At 47.1% G+C, this 16976-nt stretch overlaps 1 protein-coding gene across 2 annotated transcripts in view; it reads left to right on the forward strand.

The window, feature by feature from the left end:
- The window catches only part of SEC31B (SEC31 homolog B, COPII coat complex component), a 34932-nt gene extending 20826 nt beyond the window's left edge, over positions 1 to 14106 (forward strand). The window contains exons 17-27 of one of the 2 annotated variants that reach the window (XM_058841035.1): positions 326 to 471; positions 1858 to 2031; positions 2656 to 2838; positions 3533 to 3746; positions 4131 to 4454; positions 5480 to 5518; positions 8334 to 8389; positions 9618 to 9764; positions 10177 to 10293; positions 11641 to 11712; positions 12247 to 14106. In XM_058841035.1, the coding sequence (XP_058697018.1) occupies positions 326 to 471; positions 1858 to 2031; positions 2656 to 2838; positions 3533 to 3746; positions 4131 to 4454; positions 5480 to 5518; positions 8334 to 8389; positions 9618 to 9764; positions 10177 to 10293; positions 11641 to 11712; positions 12247 to 12426 (1652 nt within the window). In that variant the 3' untranslated portion in view covers positions 12427 to 14106. The remainder of the gene's footprint in view (positions 1 to 325; positions 472 to 1857; positions 2032 to 2655; positions 2839 to 3532; positions 3747 to 4130; positions 4455 to 5479; positions 5519 to 8333; positions 8390 to 9617; positions 9765 to 10176; positions 10294 to 11640; positions 11713 to 12246) is intronic. The other variant, XM_058841034.1, reaches the window with a different exon arrangement.
- The last annotated feature ends 2870 nt before the right edge of the window (positions 14107 to 16976 follow it).

Genomic DNA, 16976 nt, shown 5'->3' on the forward strand with positions numbered 1-16976 from the left:
CTCAAGTTCACCAGGGGAAATTTAAATTGGGCATTAGAAAAACCGCCTACACTTAACAGGTTGTCAAGCATTGGAACAGGCTGTCCAGGGAAGTGGTAGAGTCACCATCCCTGGAGTTATTTAAAAAAGAAGTACACGTGGCACTTAGAGTCTTGGTTTAATGGGACTTGGCAGTGCTAGGTTTCTAGTTAGACTCAATCTTAATGTTCTTTCCTGATCTAAATGATTCTATGATTCTAATTAGGTGCAGATTCAAAGCATTTGGGTTATTGAGCTCTTCCAAAGGGGAGTGTGTTAAATATTAGCTGCATCTCTTCTTCTCTAGACATGCTGGGTGCCCGCCTGGAGTCAGAGGGAGATGCGGCCCTGTCCAGTGACGCCTGCCTCTGCTATATCTCATCAGGCAATGTGGAGAAGCTGGTGGAATGCTGGGTAAAAAACCATGAGACTTCGTCACCTCTTGCCCTGCAGGTACAGGCACAATGATGTTGGTTTGACTCCTCTTTAGGCCAGTCTGGTAGCTGTGAACTGTTTGCATTTTCCCATCAGGGTATCTGCTGTGGAGACCTTTTTGTACTCACCCAGGTATCTCCTCCCAGCCTGGATTATGGGCCTACTTTGAAAGGAGGCTTGCACTCTTAATCATTCAGGGTTTATGTGTTTACATTGCATGTAAATCTAGCTGTGGACAGGAGTTACAGCTTACCTGCCTCTCTTACATACTGATGTAATCTCTGAGCTTCCTTTTAGTCAGGGAAGCTTGAGCTATACCTTTTTTTTTACTGTAGTAGCCTAGGATATGTTTGCTGCTGCGCTTGTTATGTATAACTCAATGTTGCAGTTATCTGGGTGTACCTTTAGGACACCCTTAGAAAAATAAAATGAAGTCTGGATCATGATATTCCCACTGCAAGTGGCATGATCACATATGGGAAGTCACATCTTGCAGATAAATCAGGACTTCTAAGTCAATGTTGTTACCTATCTCTCTTCATTCCTATTGATTATTTGACAGAATCACAGAATAATCCGGGTTGAAAGGGACCCACAAGGATCCGGTCCAACTCTAAAGTGAATGGCCCATATGGGTATTGAACCCACAACCTCGGTATTACCAGCTCCATGCTCTGACCAGCTGAGTTCATCTCAATAATCTGTTACTCTTAAACCAGTCCTGGTTTAAGTCACTAAGCCCTGTTGTGTCTGTCACTTGCTAGAATGAGCTAGACAAGTCTTCCACTTGGAGATCTGCAGATAATGCTCTCTGCTACAGAGTTCCCTGATTTTGTAATCCCACTACTGAGTAAAAGCAACAAAAAGGCATCTTCAGCTCCTCTGGCTGTTTTTAAAACTGACTTCCTCCCGGCTGCCAGATATCAGCATGTATCATTCTACACCTCTAAACACTACTTTCATTTCTAGGAGTTGAAGGAGTTTTGAGTAACTAAAAACCTTCTTGTCCTTTCACCAGCAGTAGTAGTTTTTTCTAGTGAATTTCTCTTGTATGGTTTTAAGCCTGTCCTCTTCCAAGCTGATCGCTTGTAACAGTAGTAGCATCCTAGTAAAATTCTCACAGTTGATTGGAACAATCTTGTGGCTTCTGATTTTCTTTTTTTCCCTTACTGTTAAAGTAGCAATGTCAGGGTCTGCTTCCTGGTTCCTGTTTTTCTCCAAGTGCATCTGAGGAAATGGTCCTCAGTGACAGTATCTGGTGCAGAGGGGAGTAACTTCTGTCCACATTGGCCCTGATATCATCTGAAAGTGGGGAGAGCCATCTGGAATTGTCTCAGCATGAGATGGACCAGTAAAGCTAGTCAGATTCTGAATAGTCTTATTTCTTCCCCCTGGATTATTCAGGACCTTATAGAGAAGGTGATGGTGCTGAGCAGGTCCATTGAGATCCTCCGAGGCACAGCAGGACCAGCACCAGGCCCTGTCTTGGCAGAACGCATCACCCAGTATGCCAGTCTCCTGGCATCACAGGGATGCTTGGCAGCTGCCATGAATTACCTACCCAGCAGCTCTAAAGAGGTGAGTGAGAACCAAGCTGTTGTGGGAAACAGTAGTATAGGGGGGGGAAATGGTACTTTGTATGAGAGAGAGCTGGGGTTTTGACAGGCATCAGGACTTAAAGTTTCACCTTATTTATGCTAACTTGAGAATAGAGGGAGAGGGGGGAAGGTGTTCCAGGATATGGGTTTTGTCTTCATTTGCATTTTCTTTGTAGTGCCTTTGATTCGAGGAAAAGGAAAGGAGCTGTAGAACTGTAAAATGGTTGATGGAGAACAGCATTGGGAAGCAGCTCTCCAGGGAAGCTGCTTCTCTTCTTGAAACCAGCTGGTAGAGGAAGGGAATAGGGAGGTCACCTGGCAGTCTGAAATAAATCCATCTAATGCCTAAATCTGGGTCGAGGTTGGGGAGGGAATACTCTAAAGATTGAGGGAAGGATCAGTGAGACTTCATTGGCCTGGGAATATGGCAGGTGATGTCCCAGATTTACCATTTTTTGAGGTTTTATTCTTGGTGGCTCTTGGGGACATGGTTAGTTTGATGATGATTCGTAGTGCTTTAGGTCAGGATCTACTTTAAATGCCTCCCCAGCATTTTCCATCTGGGGCTCTCAAAGTTTTTCTTCTAAAGTACAGTTTGTTTCAGCTCCTGATTGAACAGCTCCGAGACCGGCTCTTTCATGCTCAAGGAGAGAATGTGGGTGATCAGCAGCCACCCCCTTTTCCCTACACTCGTGTCAATGTAGGGGTCATTAAACCTGCAGCAGCAAAGGGTGGTTCCACCCTTGAAGGAGCAGCCCACAAAGCAGGTCCCAGACATCCAGAGAAGGTAGGCCCTAAACTCAGGTGCTCATGGTTTGGGAAGAGGGAGGAAGGCTACTGGCTTGTGGAAGGCATATGAAATGAGATGACATAAACTTCAGACACTGAGGAACTCCTCAGTGATGTCCTTCACTGGAGCAAATGCAAGCTCTGTGACAGTCCAAAAGTAAGCTGTCTGGCATCTTTTCACAAAGCCCTGTCCTGACATGTCCTGACATGCAGTCCCTGGAGGAGAATGTTACAAGGGTAGTGATCCATTGACATCTCAAATCTTGGGGTGAAAGGGGCTGTGGTCATTTTCCCATGCTCATCTTACCCTGATACCTTAGTAAAATGAGTGTAGTATGGCTTCATCTCAGTTTTTGCACAAGAAGGCTGTCTGCAAATTTTTGCTTCCAACCTCTATTATTCCATTATTGTTCCTTTGTTATTTCCTCTGGTTGTGCTTCCAGAAAGTCATTATATGGGAACTTGCTGCTGAAGACTAATTCTTTCGGGAGCTGGAGAATACCCAGAAGAGTGTGGTGCTCATCTTGTTGAGCAAGTAACGTGGTGGGAAAGGCCTTTGATCGAGTGTATCCAGGGCACCAACAGCAGCTTCTGTTGCCTGAGAAGTGACAGGGATAGAAATTGCATCAACTAGTATGTGTATACATACAACTCTGTCAGCCATTTGCAAGTTCTTTGTTTTTTAATTGCAGCCCAACTATCAGTCATCGTTTTCCCCTTCAGCACCATCTCAGCCTTCAGTGCCTTCCCTCTTCACACCTCAGCCAGTGCCAGCGATGTCTGTGACACCTCACCACATTGCCCCTCCCCAGGCCAGCACGGGTTCACAAACAAGTGTCTATTCCAGAGGGCACCCATATCCACAGTACAACTTGAGTTTGAATCCAGCAACTGTCTCAGGGCCAGGTAAGCATTGTCTGATAGTTGTGTCCATTTCTCGGTTTTCTGAGACTAAAGCCTTCAATGTGGGTGGCTGTTCTAGTTTTTTCCTTGCAGGCCTATTGTACTGACAAAGTACTAAGTCAACTGTCTAAGAGGCTTCTCAGTGCTTCTGACATGTCTAGCTGTAGTAACTGTTGCTGCATGTGTGCTGACACTAAGCATATATAGGGGTGGAAAAGCCACAGCTGGCTTGGTGGCAGTTTGACTGATGTAGCCTGGGCTAGGGGGGACATGGATATTAAAGGGTATGGCTTGAAGAAGGGAAGGCTTATTACCAAGAAGCATAGTGTCATGAGTAGTTGGCACATGGAACAAGGGATGCTGATACACTCTCTTTGTTGTCTGTAGCTGTGTCACAGTCTCAGCCATTTGGACCAGTGGGAGTCAGACCTGTTGGTCCTGCTCCCTTCTCCAGCCAGCCCTCTCTGCCAGGACAGTCCATGCCCATGACATCTCCTGGTGTTCCACCACCCAGACCTGCCGTCTTCACTCCAGCCTCAGTCCCATCATCGCAGCTTCCTGCAGCTTGCCCTCTCCCTGTGGCAAGCCAGTCTCCTCTAGACTTCTCTTCAGCACCTTTCAACTGTCCCATGAACATGGGTTATCCTCAGGGAGGTCCTGGAGCTCCATCTACTAAACCACTGCCAGCAGCCATTCCTCCTCCCCCCACAGGTAAGTACTGCTTGTGTGACTTGTGTGCCCAGGATGAGCCCAGGTGGGGTTTGCAGTACGTAATGGAGATGGATTTTCTGAGGTCTGGTCTCTAAAAGCTGGATGTGGTGCTGAGGCAAACCTTACAGGCACAGAGTGCTGAGTCTTGCTGTGGTGGTGAAACACAACAATGGTGACAGTTTCATTCAGCCTGCTCAGTTGTTCAGTCTCCCAGGATGTGGTTGCAAGATTATGTATCTTCAGGTCCTCAGTGCACCCTGAATAGTCATCTACTCCAAAGGCATCTGCTCTGATTGAAAAGGGTGGTGGTTCCCATGGAACTCCTGGTAGAAGGCTTGCTCATCTCACCCTTGGTCATGCAACTGATACAAGAAGTGTATTTGAAATGGTGGGAGAGCTTCCCTGACCATGAGATATGCCTTACTTAGCTTCAGGATTAAATTCCTCTGTCTGCTGTGCTCTAGTGCTCCCATTTTCTTTCTGTTGTCATAAAGGGCTTCTCTGGGAATCTCTTCTGGGTTCCTCTCTGCAGTGTTTTAGACTTCTCTGGGTCTATAGTTTGAATCCAGTCTATCATGTGAAGTCCTTGCTAGCATGATGAATAGAAAGACTGTTGTTGGACCTAGTTCCCCATGGATGGGCATTCCTTCTATTCTATTTCCTAGAATATCTGGTGTTTAATTCTGTTTGCTGTCTCAAGGGACAGGCTTAGCCAGGCTGTGGAGATCCCTAACAACAAAGCTGTCGATTTTTGAGCAGGTGCTTCTCTAAGCCACACATATGCTGAGTGAAGGAACTGAGGCTATGATGTTTGCCTTCACCTGAAATCCTTTGCTGACCTGGGTTTAACCAAGGATAGCAGATCCCACTGTGTGAAGTCTATGGGGATTACACACCAAAGGTTCTAAGCTACAACTGGACATATTCCTTCTGGAAAAGCTTTTTGGCATAGTAGTCCAATGAAATTACTCACTAGATGAAAGCTGTTGGTGATCATGCCTTTTCCACCCTGCCTTGATTTTCAGGTTTCTTCCCTTGGCTAGATCCCCACACGGATCATGCAGGTAGTACCCAGAGAAACCTCCAGACCTGTGGGGCAGGAAATGTTGCTGCCTCCAGTGAAATGCATGTTTTGATGTGTGTGCATGCATGCATGCTAGCTGCTGTTTATGGTTTCCTTGCGTGCCTGGGGAGCTGTACAGGTGGGGTAGGGAACATACCTGTCCGGAGGACTAATAAGTAATAGCTGGGGATATTGAAAGTGAAATAAAAGTACTATGATATTACTCATGAGTTTGGGTACAGAAAATAGGGTCTCCTGCTTCTTCCTTCTCTATTTTCCTCTCGTTCTGGAGGTCTTAGACCATTTTCAGTCTATGTCTTTTCAGGCAATTGCTGGGCCAGCAGAACAGGGAAGCAGACATTTTTCCTGTCTTTGTTCTCTAGGCAAGGAACAGGCCAGTGGTTGTAACGCATCTCTCCAGCCTTGTACATGGTTTTGTTTGTGCTTTCCCCCTGTGATTTGGAAGAGGTGGAGTCCCAGCAGTGATGGAGTAGAGCTTCCCAAGCAGATTTTGGGGACTCTCTTCTAAGGGGAACTGGAAATTCCTTTTGGCTTTAGTTAAAGGGTGAGGTTTGCCTCTGAATCATAGTTCCATTGTTGGGGAAAGTTTAGACCGGAGGGGTTTTCTGGCTGATACTTTATACTGATTTCTCTGCTTGGGATTCATTGGTGTTGTGAGGTAGTAATTTTCTAATCTACATTGTCAGTGGGGTAAGGCTCAATGTCTTTGTCCTCTGTCACTGCAGTGATTGCTGCTCTTTAGTGGGACCATCTACCAGGCACAAATCTCACAGCTTTATTTTGGAAATCCAAATACTTATTGGCACTTATACCCCTAAGCAATCTGGCTGTGTGGAGTGGGACTCCAGAGAGGGAATTGTCCCTTAAGCAGAAAAACAAAATCCCTCAGTTTCTCCCTGTTAAGGGAAGATGATTCCATGGCAAGGATTTCAAGCAGTTCCTTAGGCTGAAGATGCCCTTCAGGAATTCACTACTGAGAAATTTCCTTCTCCTTGGCAGCATTTTCCCCCAGTTTTAATGGCAATATATGGCATGCTTGGTTCAGCACTGCAAACTGGCTTCCTTGAGCGTGTTTTCTTGCCTGCTGTTATTGTTCTGTTTTTGATGTGTATTTTTCTTAATCCGAAAAGGGACTGTAAAATCACTCAATCTGACTCAATCAAATTTGCTTGCTTTGGAAATTCCTGAACAAAGTATCTACAGCTCATGAATATTATTACCAACACAATGAGCAGACACCTCCACTTGTAGATTCCTGAGAGTGTCAGGGACAGGGTGAAGGACAGCAACATGTTGGCTCATCTCCTTTCTGGCCAGGATAATCCCTGATTCCAGCCTCTGATGGTCTTGTTTTTTCTAGGACAGGCATTGCTGGAGACTGCTGTCATGGGGCCTTGTTTCAGGGATGGTGAGAAATCCTATTTCACAAGTAGCATAGGGAAGATAGCATTTCACCCCAGCAAAATGCACCAGGTTCTGTCTCTCCTGTCTGATGATTAAGTGCCTGGCTTGAAGAGTATAATTTAAATAGCTGTTTCCAGTGAGGATACAGAGTGCCACTGGATTGGAATAGTGCCAAGGACTGCTAGGCCACAGACTCAGTGGGGGCCAGCAGAGTTCTAGGGCACAGAATCCCCAAGCTAGAAATAGGTGCCAACTTAATTAAACTTCTGATCCAAACTCATCAGAGAGCTAGTCTTGAAATCATGGGAAAAAGGAGGGCAAAAAGAGGCTGCCAGAATTTTAATAATAAAGGTAATTAAAGTAATGAAGCACCTTTTGCATCTTTCCCCTGTGATTTTTAAAGCTCAGTTCAGGATCAGTAGCTCATTAAGTGTGGCTCTGAGCTCCACCAATTCTGATATTGGCTCCTTAGAATTATTCTGTTTTCTCACAGATTATTCCTGTCTCATGGGCTTGAGGTTATTAATCCTGGGGTTTTGTCTAAAGATGCAGGTACCTTTACAGGACAGCAGCAGGCAAGGTACTTGCAATTTGACCTTTGCAGAATGAAGAGTGGACACAAGTGTTTTGATGTCATGTTGTCATGATGGATTTTAAATTACCTGGAGTGAGGTTAGAGTGCCACCAAAGCATCTGCTGAGACACCCCTCTACTCCCAAAGCATTTACTGGTTAAGTCTATTCCCTTCTCTTTGGCAGTCAGCAAATTTTGCTAAGTTTTGGTTCTGAACATGATCGTGGAAGGGAACCCACCCCTAATTCTTTCTGCCTTAATCTGAGCAGCCTGTATTGCTTTGGACTGCCACCATGAGCATTCCTGTGAGTGATGGTGAGGAGCCCTCTCACTGGTAGCGTAGCTCTTGCTATGCTACCTCAGTGCCAGATTTGCTGAGGAATCCCAAGAACTTCCTGAAATGTGAGGTGCACACTTATGCAGGTCCCCACCAAGGTTCAGGCCCAACTCTGAGGCTGACTTCTGCAGTTTATACAGGATCCAGAAAACTTCAGGTAGTTAAAAAAAAAATGTCCTGTGTGGGAGTGGATATGTGCCAGTTCAGTCTGATCAGATATCACCTCAGGCATCACCAAGGCTGTGCACACTCTTGGATACTAAAAATGAAATTAGGGAAGGGGAAGCAAGAGCATCTCATGGACCTGTGAGCTGGGTTTGAACTTCTTCAGCTGAAACAGTCTAAAGGTGCAATGACAAGGGATTTGAAGCCAAAGGGCCTTCTCCTGAAGGAAGTTCTAAACCATGCAAGCAGCCATGAATTGTTGCTGCAGCCAGCTTCTCACAGTCTGAAGTTTGTGTCTTGTCCTCTGTCCTGGCAGCTCAGGAATCTTGGAGTGATCCCTCTACTGGAAGAGGAGGCCTTCAAAAGAAAAAGGTAAGTTTTCAGCTACAATGTGTTGATTGTCTTTTAGCCAGGGAGTTCCATGTAACAGATACATTCCTATAAATGGTCACTGTCAAACTCTGCTGGTCTCTATCCCTGTTGCTCTGTCTAGGCCTGCACTGCATGCATGGCTAGGACTTGAGTCTAAGTAATCTTGACTCTTTGCCATCCAAAGTCACATGCTGCTCTGCAGGGTGGCTGTTTTGTAACATGGTTATCAGCTCTAATGTTGCATCTTCTGTCAGGCTGCCTACAGTAATTTGTTGTTAAAAATACAGATTTAATCTTATGCCCTTGCCAACATAATTTTTTTGATAGCAGCTGAGGAGATCCCATTCTCTTCATGCCTGACAGCTAGGGGCAACATTTTTCCTCAGCACAGTGGGACCAACAGTGATTTTCCTCAGGCTGATACAAATGATAAGGCACTTGTGCTGAGAGAAGTTGGAACAGGTGTAGCTATGAGCTACCTGCCGTGTTGGTCCTGTAGCTCTTTGCCTTGTTGTGACTGCACTGGAGGGCCTGTGAGCTGAGCTCTTCTGAAGAAAATGCTCTCAATACCCCATTTCTATCACTGCTGCCTGCTGGCAGGTGTGATGAGAAGCTTCTTTGGCATCCTTCCCACCCCCCACTCCTCTTCTTTAGTTTGGAACAGACTTCTCGCCCTTTTTTCTGGCAGCATAGCTGGGAACCTGCTTCAGGCTGTGCTCACTACAACAGGATTAGCCTCTTGTTAAAGCCATCTCCTTTTGATCTAGCCCTGTTGGAGAGAATCTGTCATGACTCTCTGGCTTAGCAGGGGCACGATGAAGTGTTTGCAAGAGGAATCTCCCCCCATGTCGTGGGATTTTCCCCAATACTTGCTCAGTTGGACACTTTACTGCTGCTAATCTCTACATTCAGGACTCGTGCCGTTGCAGAGACCAAGCGGCTTTCTGAGGACCGGTGCTCTCAGGGGTAACAGATCTGTTTGATTGAACAATTCCAGAGGGGTTTTCTTGCTGTTGCTTTGACTGTTCATCTAGGATGGAAGAGGAAGGGCCCCATTCTCTGAGTCAGGGGGCTGAAAGAACAGGGATGTTTTCTTTCATCATCTTGAGAACTGGAAATTCTTCAAGTTAGAAAGGATGTTTAATTTTTCTGTGGAGAAGCAACCGACCCTTCTTCCTTGGACTTGGTTTACTTGATTTTTTTTTTCCTTTCCTTTCTTTGCTGACAGCTGCCTGAGAAATTTACTCCGCTGGCCCCTATCACAGCTCCAGTAATGGGCCTGCCTGCTGAACCCCAAGGGATCCATCCTCAGCTATCCAGGTTGCAAGAATCTGGCCAGTCACCCCCAGGAGCACCCAAGGAAGGCAGCCTACAGGTACCAGGGAAAGTAGGGCATTCCCCAGCCACCAGCATCTTGTCAAGTAGAAAAACAACTCAGCTTTTGAGGTTCTTGCTACTTGGCAGCTGCAGAGGGCATATGCTGATCCCTAACCCCTACAAGGTATCTCTGCCTGAGTATTAGAAGAGTTGCCAGGTTGGAAAAATGACACATGGGTATGGGTGGGAGAGAGCCAAGGAGACCAGGCAGGCTGTCAGCCTGTCAATCCAAGGAGGCCTGGGGCTGTATCACAGTCTAAAGATGAGAACCTAACTCTCCGCTTCCAGATATTCTATGGGTTTTTGAAGGGGTGAAATTCTTTCTGTTCTGTAGTTTCAACAGGAGAATCTACCTGCTCCAGACTTTCATGCTCCTGTTTCATTAATTCAGCTGCTTTTTTTCCTGTCAGTATCACCAGCTACCTCGGGAAAGCATTGAGAGGAAGGAGCTGCCCCCTGAGCACCAGGCTTTGAAGACTACATTTGAAGGGTTGGTGCAACGCTGCTCGGCTGTTGCCACTGATCCAGTAAGTCCTCCCTTCTCTGATCTTTGACTTTCTTCCCTTATAGATGTTTCACTGGTGCTTCCTTCTTTTGGTTTGGTAAAGAGAGGAAAAGTCTTGTCCCTATAACCAAGTTAATCTCTGTTTACCTCCTTCCTTTAGGCTGCAGGCTTGCTCATCCTTGGGAACTGAAATGCATTCTCTAGCTTTTATCCACTGTTTCTCATTGCTTTCTTGGAGCAATGATTCTGTCCTCCTGGCTCTTTCTTTTAAGAAAAATAGAAGAATTTACTCAGTTAATTCAGTTTCACTGGTTTGATCTGCAGATAGCTGGTATTACCAGCTCTGCATGAACTATCTTTGGAGCTTAGAGGAAGAGGCTGAGATATTCCAGGTGGAAAAGAAAGCCAAACAATCCAAGTAACTGTAATTTCTCTACCCTGGTTCCTGAAAGGCTATTGGCATATGTCACATTGGGTGAATGTGTCAGGTCAGACTGTCTGGAAGCAGAAAAGCAGTATTTGCATATTGTGTTAGGTTGATAAGTCTTCCCAGGGCTTGGTGCGACTAAGAAGCCTTCCAGAATACCTCTGCTTGATACGTGCTAGGATGAACACTGAGCCCAGACTATCTCAGAGTCAGACAATTAGAGCAGTATCTTGAGTGTGTTTCCTCTGTGCTTTCTGAGAGTGCAGCATAGCAATTTCTGGGAGATAATCTAAAGGCTTCCTCTATGGACAGAAAGGCCTGCTAGTTTAGCCTTAAGCGCTTGACTCAGACGGTGGTTGAATAGCACCCTGTACAGCAGTGCAGGGCACCTGAACTCCTGTGGCTTCCATGCCTGTTCCAGCAGTGCCCAGAGCCAGGCATTTGTGTTCATGGAATAAGTTGTGTGAGTGGGTTATTCAGGATGGGGTTAATGAGGTCAGTCTCATCAGAGCTTCAGTACTCAGTCATCTTCTGCGGTGGTTACCTAGAATGGGAAAGATATTCCCTCTTTTCCCTAAGGAGACCAGCTGTCTGAACACTCCATGGGTCCACTAGTGGATGTTTCTCACACTTTGGAAGTAGTCACTCTATCCTGTGGTCTGCAAGTACTGGCAGAAGGAAGGGTTGGGAGCAGCTCCTGTGCTGGGAGATGGGAAAAGGGGCAGTCCATCTTTCCATGTGGGGGAGACAGTGTGTATATACGTGCAGAGTGAGGGCATGGCTGGCTTGTGTCACAGACCCTGGCTGTCAGAGGCTAAGATGCAGCTGAATTGTAAGGTGCTTTGGAAAGACAGAGGAAGGGAGGGACTGAATGAGAGCACTTTGGCTCTGGAGGGGTGGCTTTGAAGCTCTGGCAGACAAGCAATACCTGTTTTGCTTCAGAAAACGCGAAGGAAGCTGGAAGATGCGGTGCAGCGGCTGGAGTGTTTGTATGAGAAGCTCCGTGAGCAGGCGGTAAGTAGATGCCACATTCCTTGTGGTCCAGCTGGGTCCCTGAGCCCACCTTGGCACTGGGTTGTGGGTTTGGGTGTCTGTACCAGTATAACCAGCACATGTTCACTTGGAAGACAAGGGGAGTGCCAAAGCTTGTAATGATCATGAATTCAGCCAGCCTTGTATCTTCTTTCTTAACTTTGGCCCAGACATAGTGTTAGGAAAAGCTGAGGAGGTATCTGCAAGGTGCTTTTACCCTTTGAGAAGTATACTGGAACATAGATCCTAGATGGGATGGGGCAGTTTGGGAGTGGTTAAGTGTGAACCACTTTTTCTCCCAAGAAAAATCAGAAGTTGGTGATGCCAGTTGCTGATGCCAACTGGCAGTTGTAGTCTGGGAAAGCAAGGGAAGAAGCAGCTATCCTTCCTGCCGGTGCTTGACTGTATAGGTGCTGTTTGGTAAAGATGAAGTGGAGAATAGTAAGGAAGGGTGTGGAAGGAGAGAGATTTGTGTTATATTGCTGAACATGCTGACTGGTTTCTCCCTCTCCACAGCTCTCTCCAACCATCCTCATGGGTCTCCATGAAATTGCCCGATGCATTGAGGCTAAGAACTACCCACAAGGTCTCCTCGTTCACACCCAAGTTGTGAGCAGCAGCAGTTTCAGTGAGGTGTCTGGTTTCATGCCCATCCTGAAAGTCCTCATGACTATAGCAGGCAAGCTGAATGTGTAAAGTGTGGAGCAGCTGGAACAGTACACACCAAGAGCTGGTGGACCACCCCACCTGTTAATGTGCTGCAGGTTGTGGACTCTCCTTCTGACTCTGGAGAAGTAGGTCTGTGCCAGTACCTGGAGCTGTGCTAGGCCTGTATGCCTAGCCCCATCCACTTTCCAGAAGCCCACTGGTGCCTGCAGCTCCTGGAGACTGTTCTTTCTTCTTTCTTACTAGTCTGAGGCCACTTTTCATCCCAGGGATCTCAATTTCAGGCTGTCCAGGTTGCACAGAGGTCCTTCTTCTTCCCTATATCCACAGCACAAAGGAGAAACTCCTTCCCTTCTAGGCTGACACTGCTTTTTCAGGAAACAAACAGGGCTGGTACCTGCAGCACCACTACAGAAGAGCCTCAGGCTCTATTCCCTGCTGCAGAGTAAACTTCCTGAGTGGTAGCTGGGCTGCCTTGGGAACGTAGGCTGGTGTGTCCTCACTCTGTTGGGCTGCAGCAAGGATCTCTCCTGGCTCCTTCTTTCTCTTCATTCTCATCCTTGACTCATTCTTTCACCCCTCTGCACCCCTATCCTGCTACAGCTGGGGCTCACTATTAGTCTACTCTGGGTCAGCTTTGGTTCTCTTTCTTCACCCAGCTCTCTTGTTTTTAAAAGTCAAGTTTCCTGTTTACCCTCCATCCACTTTCCTTTATATCTTTTCCCCCATCAGCTGCAGGCTCAAGCCCATAATGTTTCAGGTCCAGGAATGATTTCCCTTTCCAGTTCCTGGGACTCTCCCATTCAGGAATGTTGGCAGGTTGTGCTCTCTGCGCTTCCCCCCAGAGCCAGTCACATCCTGTCTTGTGGCTAAAAGCTGCCCTTTCGGCCTCCTGGCCTTTTTCACTTCTTTTATTTTAGCACAGCTGGACTTTTACCCACTGGTGTTATCTAAAGGCTTCCTACTTCAGGTTTTTCAGATGGTCTAGGGACTTTAAGAGCAGCAGAGATTGTTTAAGTCCCATAAAGATTTCCTTTGAGCTACCCTGAACAGCCCAGACTTGAGCAGGGAGAGACAGCTCATTGCTACAGGTATGATGCATTCATACTGCCTACCATTAGATAGATATGCAAAGGTGGTTCTCAAAGGCCCTTTGGCACTATGGTGGTAGGAATATGCTGCAGGAGATGATGCTGTCAGGACTTGAAGATATGGATTGTGCTGAGACTTCTCATCACTGTGGCAATTCCTCTGGGAGTAGATGACTGAAGCATATCTGTTCTGAGGAAATTTGGGAAGGCAGATGGGATTTCAGGGCACATCTTTGTGTGTGTTTATTTCCCTCTCTTCCTCCCTCCTTGCCTTCTCTCTCAACATCCTACTTACTAACCAGGCAGCATAATCACTGATCCATAGCTGAGAGCAAGGCTTATTCCCAAGATTTGGATGCAGCCAGTCCCTATTTGCTCTGCTTGCTGCTTGAGTGATAATGTTATCGTGTGCCTGCGGTTCAGTGACGTACACGAAATCAACCTAGTCTACCATGAGACTTAGGAGGAAGAAGAATCAGAGAAGGGAGGAAGAGGACGCGTCTCATTCTCTCCTTTCCAGGTCAAAGTGCCTCCTTGTTTGCTGCTGTGTTGTTTCTATCGCTGTGGTTTGATGCACTGAGAAATTACAGAACAGTGAAATAAAAGCTGTGTTTTGTGATGCTTTTTTTCATAGGCTTATCACCTCTGGCTGCATGGGACTTACTCAGTTTGCATGACCACCCACTGAGGGGGTAGTTGAGGACTGTGGGGCAAACCAGATTTTGGGCTATGCTGCTATAGGCGGCATCCATCCTGGTGTGGTGAAACCTCAGGTCTTATTCAGTCCATAAGGCTGCAGGGTCAGAGCACTGATCTCCAGATCACCTGCGTCAGTTGTGACTGTTCATCTGTATCAGACACAAGAAGGCCCCCAGACTCAGGTTCTCTTGGGGAATCTCAGCAGCATTGGGGATTTTGTACTTGACATCAGGAGTTGGAAGCATGTCAGTAAGTAAACAGAGAGCCCTTGATGACATTGTCTCCCATGGGAAATAAATGTTACACCACTGAAGCCATGCACCTTGAACTAGGATAATGATTAGACCTGTGTGGAAATTTATACCCTTGAATTGTCAGTTCTTATCATTAGTTAATAACTTAGGAATCTGTTGGCTGATTTAATTTAATCTTTTAGGGGGGTAAGAAGGGCTGAATTTAAACATAGTACTGAGATAAAAGTGGGGGAATCCAAACTTCCTTCTTACAAAAGAAAGAAATACTGATATATATATATATATTGTCAGCTAGCTAGTGTGTATGTGTAAGCCAGTCAGCATACATGAAACACTGAAATACGAAGGACTGTATTACACAGCCCAAGGTTAGAGGACTTGGGAGGAAGCAAAGGCTTGGAAAGATTGTTTCGATAAAGCAGATTTGAAGGGCTGTTGCTGGCAAGGGTTTTGGGGATGCACCACATGCATTCAAGGAAAACAAGCCTTTTGTAGTTCTACTGCTGGCAGAGGTAAATACCCAGTGTGAAGGAATCTTGAGGAGCTTTTGGTCTGGAGCAGTTAGCAAATAGCCCGGCCTATCAGCTGTCCCTCAGCAGGGACAAGCAAAGCTGATTTTCAAAAGTAATGCTTGTGCGGCATCAGAATGGGGATTATAATGCAGGTAGCCCAGGTGGCATATATTTGCTTAATGAGGGAAGTCCCAGCTTTCTGAGATCACTTAACAAGCCTGGCATTTCTTAGATGCTGATTTTTGGGATTCAGTTATAGTACCCTCTGCAGTCCAGCCCTTTGCTCTCTTTAACTCAGGCCACTTCTACCGCTGAGAAATAAGCACAGATTTTCCACATATTTCTCAGATGCATATGATATAAGTTCCCTCCAGCAGGCATAGCTACTGCTACCTGGTACTTGTTGCAGAGACTGGCTGTTTATCCTGCCTTTGATGTGAATCCTTCCCACCTGCCCCTCTGTTGCTCTGTTTTGCTTCACATTTATCCCTGTAAGCAGTGAAAGCAGGCAGAGGGGGAAAGTGAGGTGACTCGCTTGAAAGTCTTGAGAGGCAGCAGCCCTGGTATGGTATATTATCCTTCAAACCCTGCTGGAAAGTGCTCCTCCATTTATAGCACCATCTCTGCTGGCTGGCATTGTCTCAGTCTACAGGCAGAGAGCACTGCCCCCTCCCATGTGGGCTTCACAGCACCCGGGCACCCGAGAAAGCATTTTCAGTTGGGTGAGAAGGCCTTTGGGTTGACAAAGAATTTGGGGGGGAAGGGGGCAGCAGGAAAGGATCCCTGGGCACAGAGAACAGAGCTCTAATCCTGTGGCAGATAACATCATGTCTGCAGGCTAGGCTTGTGTGTGTTTGGGGGAGCTGGAGGGGCAGAGATTGTTAGGCAGTATTTGTTTGTAAAGCCACTTGCTCTGAAGATAATGCTTGCACTAACTTCTATTGAGGGAGCAGTGTGAGTCCCCACAAAGTCCTTTCCCAAAGTGTCTTTGAAGCCAAGAGCCCATTGAAAGGAAGAAAGGCCAAGAGAGGGGATTAGTTTGTTCAGCAGCTGTGAATTTCAGTGGGAGGCTGATGAACTCCAAAGTCTTTGTTGAGATGTTTTTTGTAAGGAGCCCTGCTGGAGGGAGAGACCCACACCGGGGCCGCGGCCTTAGACAAGAAGGAATCTGAAGCGGCGGGGAGCTGTAAACGGGCCACAAGGACTTTTCCCAAACACTTTTCGGAAAAGGTGTTGTAAAGAGATCGGAGGGGGATTAGCATGTGAAATGACACTTTCCATTGACTCCACTGAGGGGAGGGGAAAAGGGCTGGCTGGCTGATTTATTAGCATTTTGTTCCCTTCTCTATTCTGTTCCCCCAGCAGCCCCCCCCCCCTCCGCTGTCTCCCCTCCTCCCGAGCCCTCTGAAGAGGCTTGGATTGGAAAAGGGAGCGGGGGGCTGCCTGTTTGTGTGTCATCTGGGCGAAGGTGACCACCTGGGAAGCTGAATGTAAATATTTCTCCTCTGAGGAATGCGCCTTCATTAAACCGAAATGAATACATGGAAGCATCCAATCCTGCCCACAATGGCAGCAGGGCCTTTACCGCTGAGGGCTCGGTGCGCCGGGAGGGGGGCCCCGCTGCTGAGGTCAGCACATTCTGCAGCTGCGGTGCCGCCGTTTCCCCAGCGGAAGCAGCGTGTGGCGGTGCGGCTCACGTCCCCTTCAGCGCCGGCCCGGCCTGCGCCACGGCCTTCGCGGGGCACCGGTGGCAGCAGGGCAGCGACGGAGTGCGAGGGAAACGGCTTCTGCAGCTTTTCCAGCTGACTGTGGAACGGGGAGAGCCAGAAGGAAAAGGGAGGCCCATGCTGGAGCTTTCCCTGGTGGTCCAGAGGCTCTTGCTTCCTCTTTCCTGGCCAACCACAGGGACATAGAAGAACTGCTGATGGGGATGCAAGACAGACCCTCGGCAGGGTCACTGTGCTAGTAAGAATCTCTGTGCAAACATTGGTGGTTTGTGTGTGAAGCTGAAGTGTTTCAGTTTT

Source organism: Poecile atricapillus, chromosome 6 (assembly GCF_030490865.1).
Source record: "Poecile atricapillus isolate bPoeAtr1 chromosome 6, bPoeAtr1.hap1, whole genome shotgun sequence".
NCBI lineage: Eukaryota > Metazoa > Chordata > Aves > Passeriformes > Paridae > Poecile > Poecile atricapillus.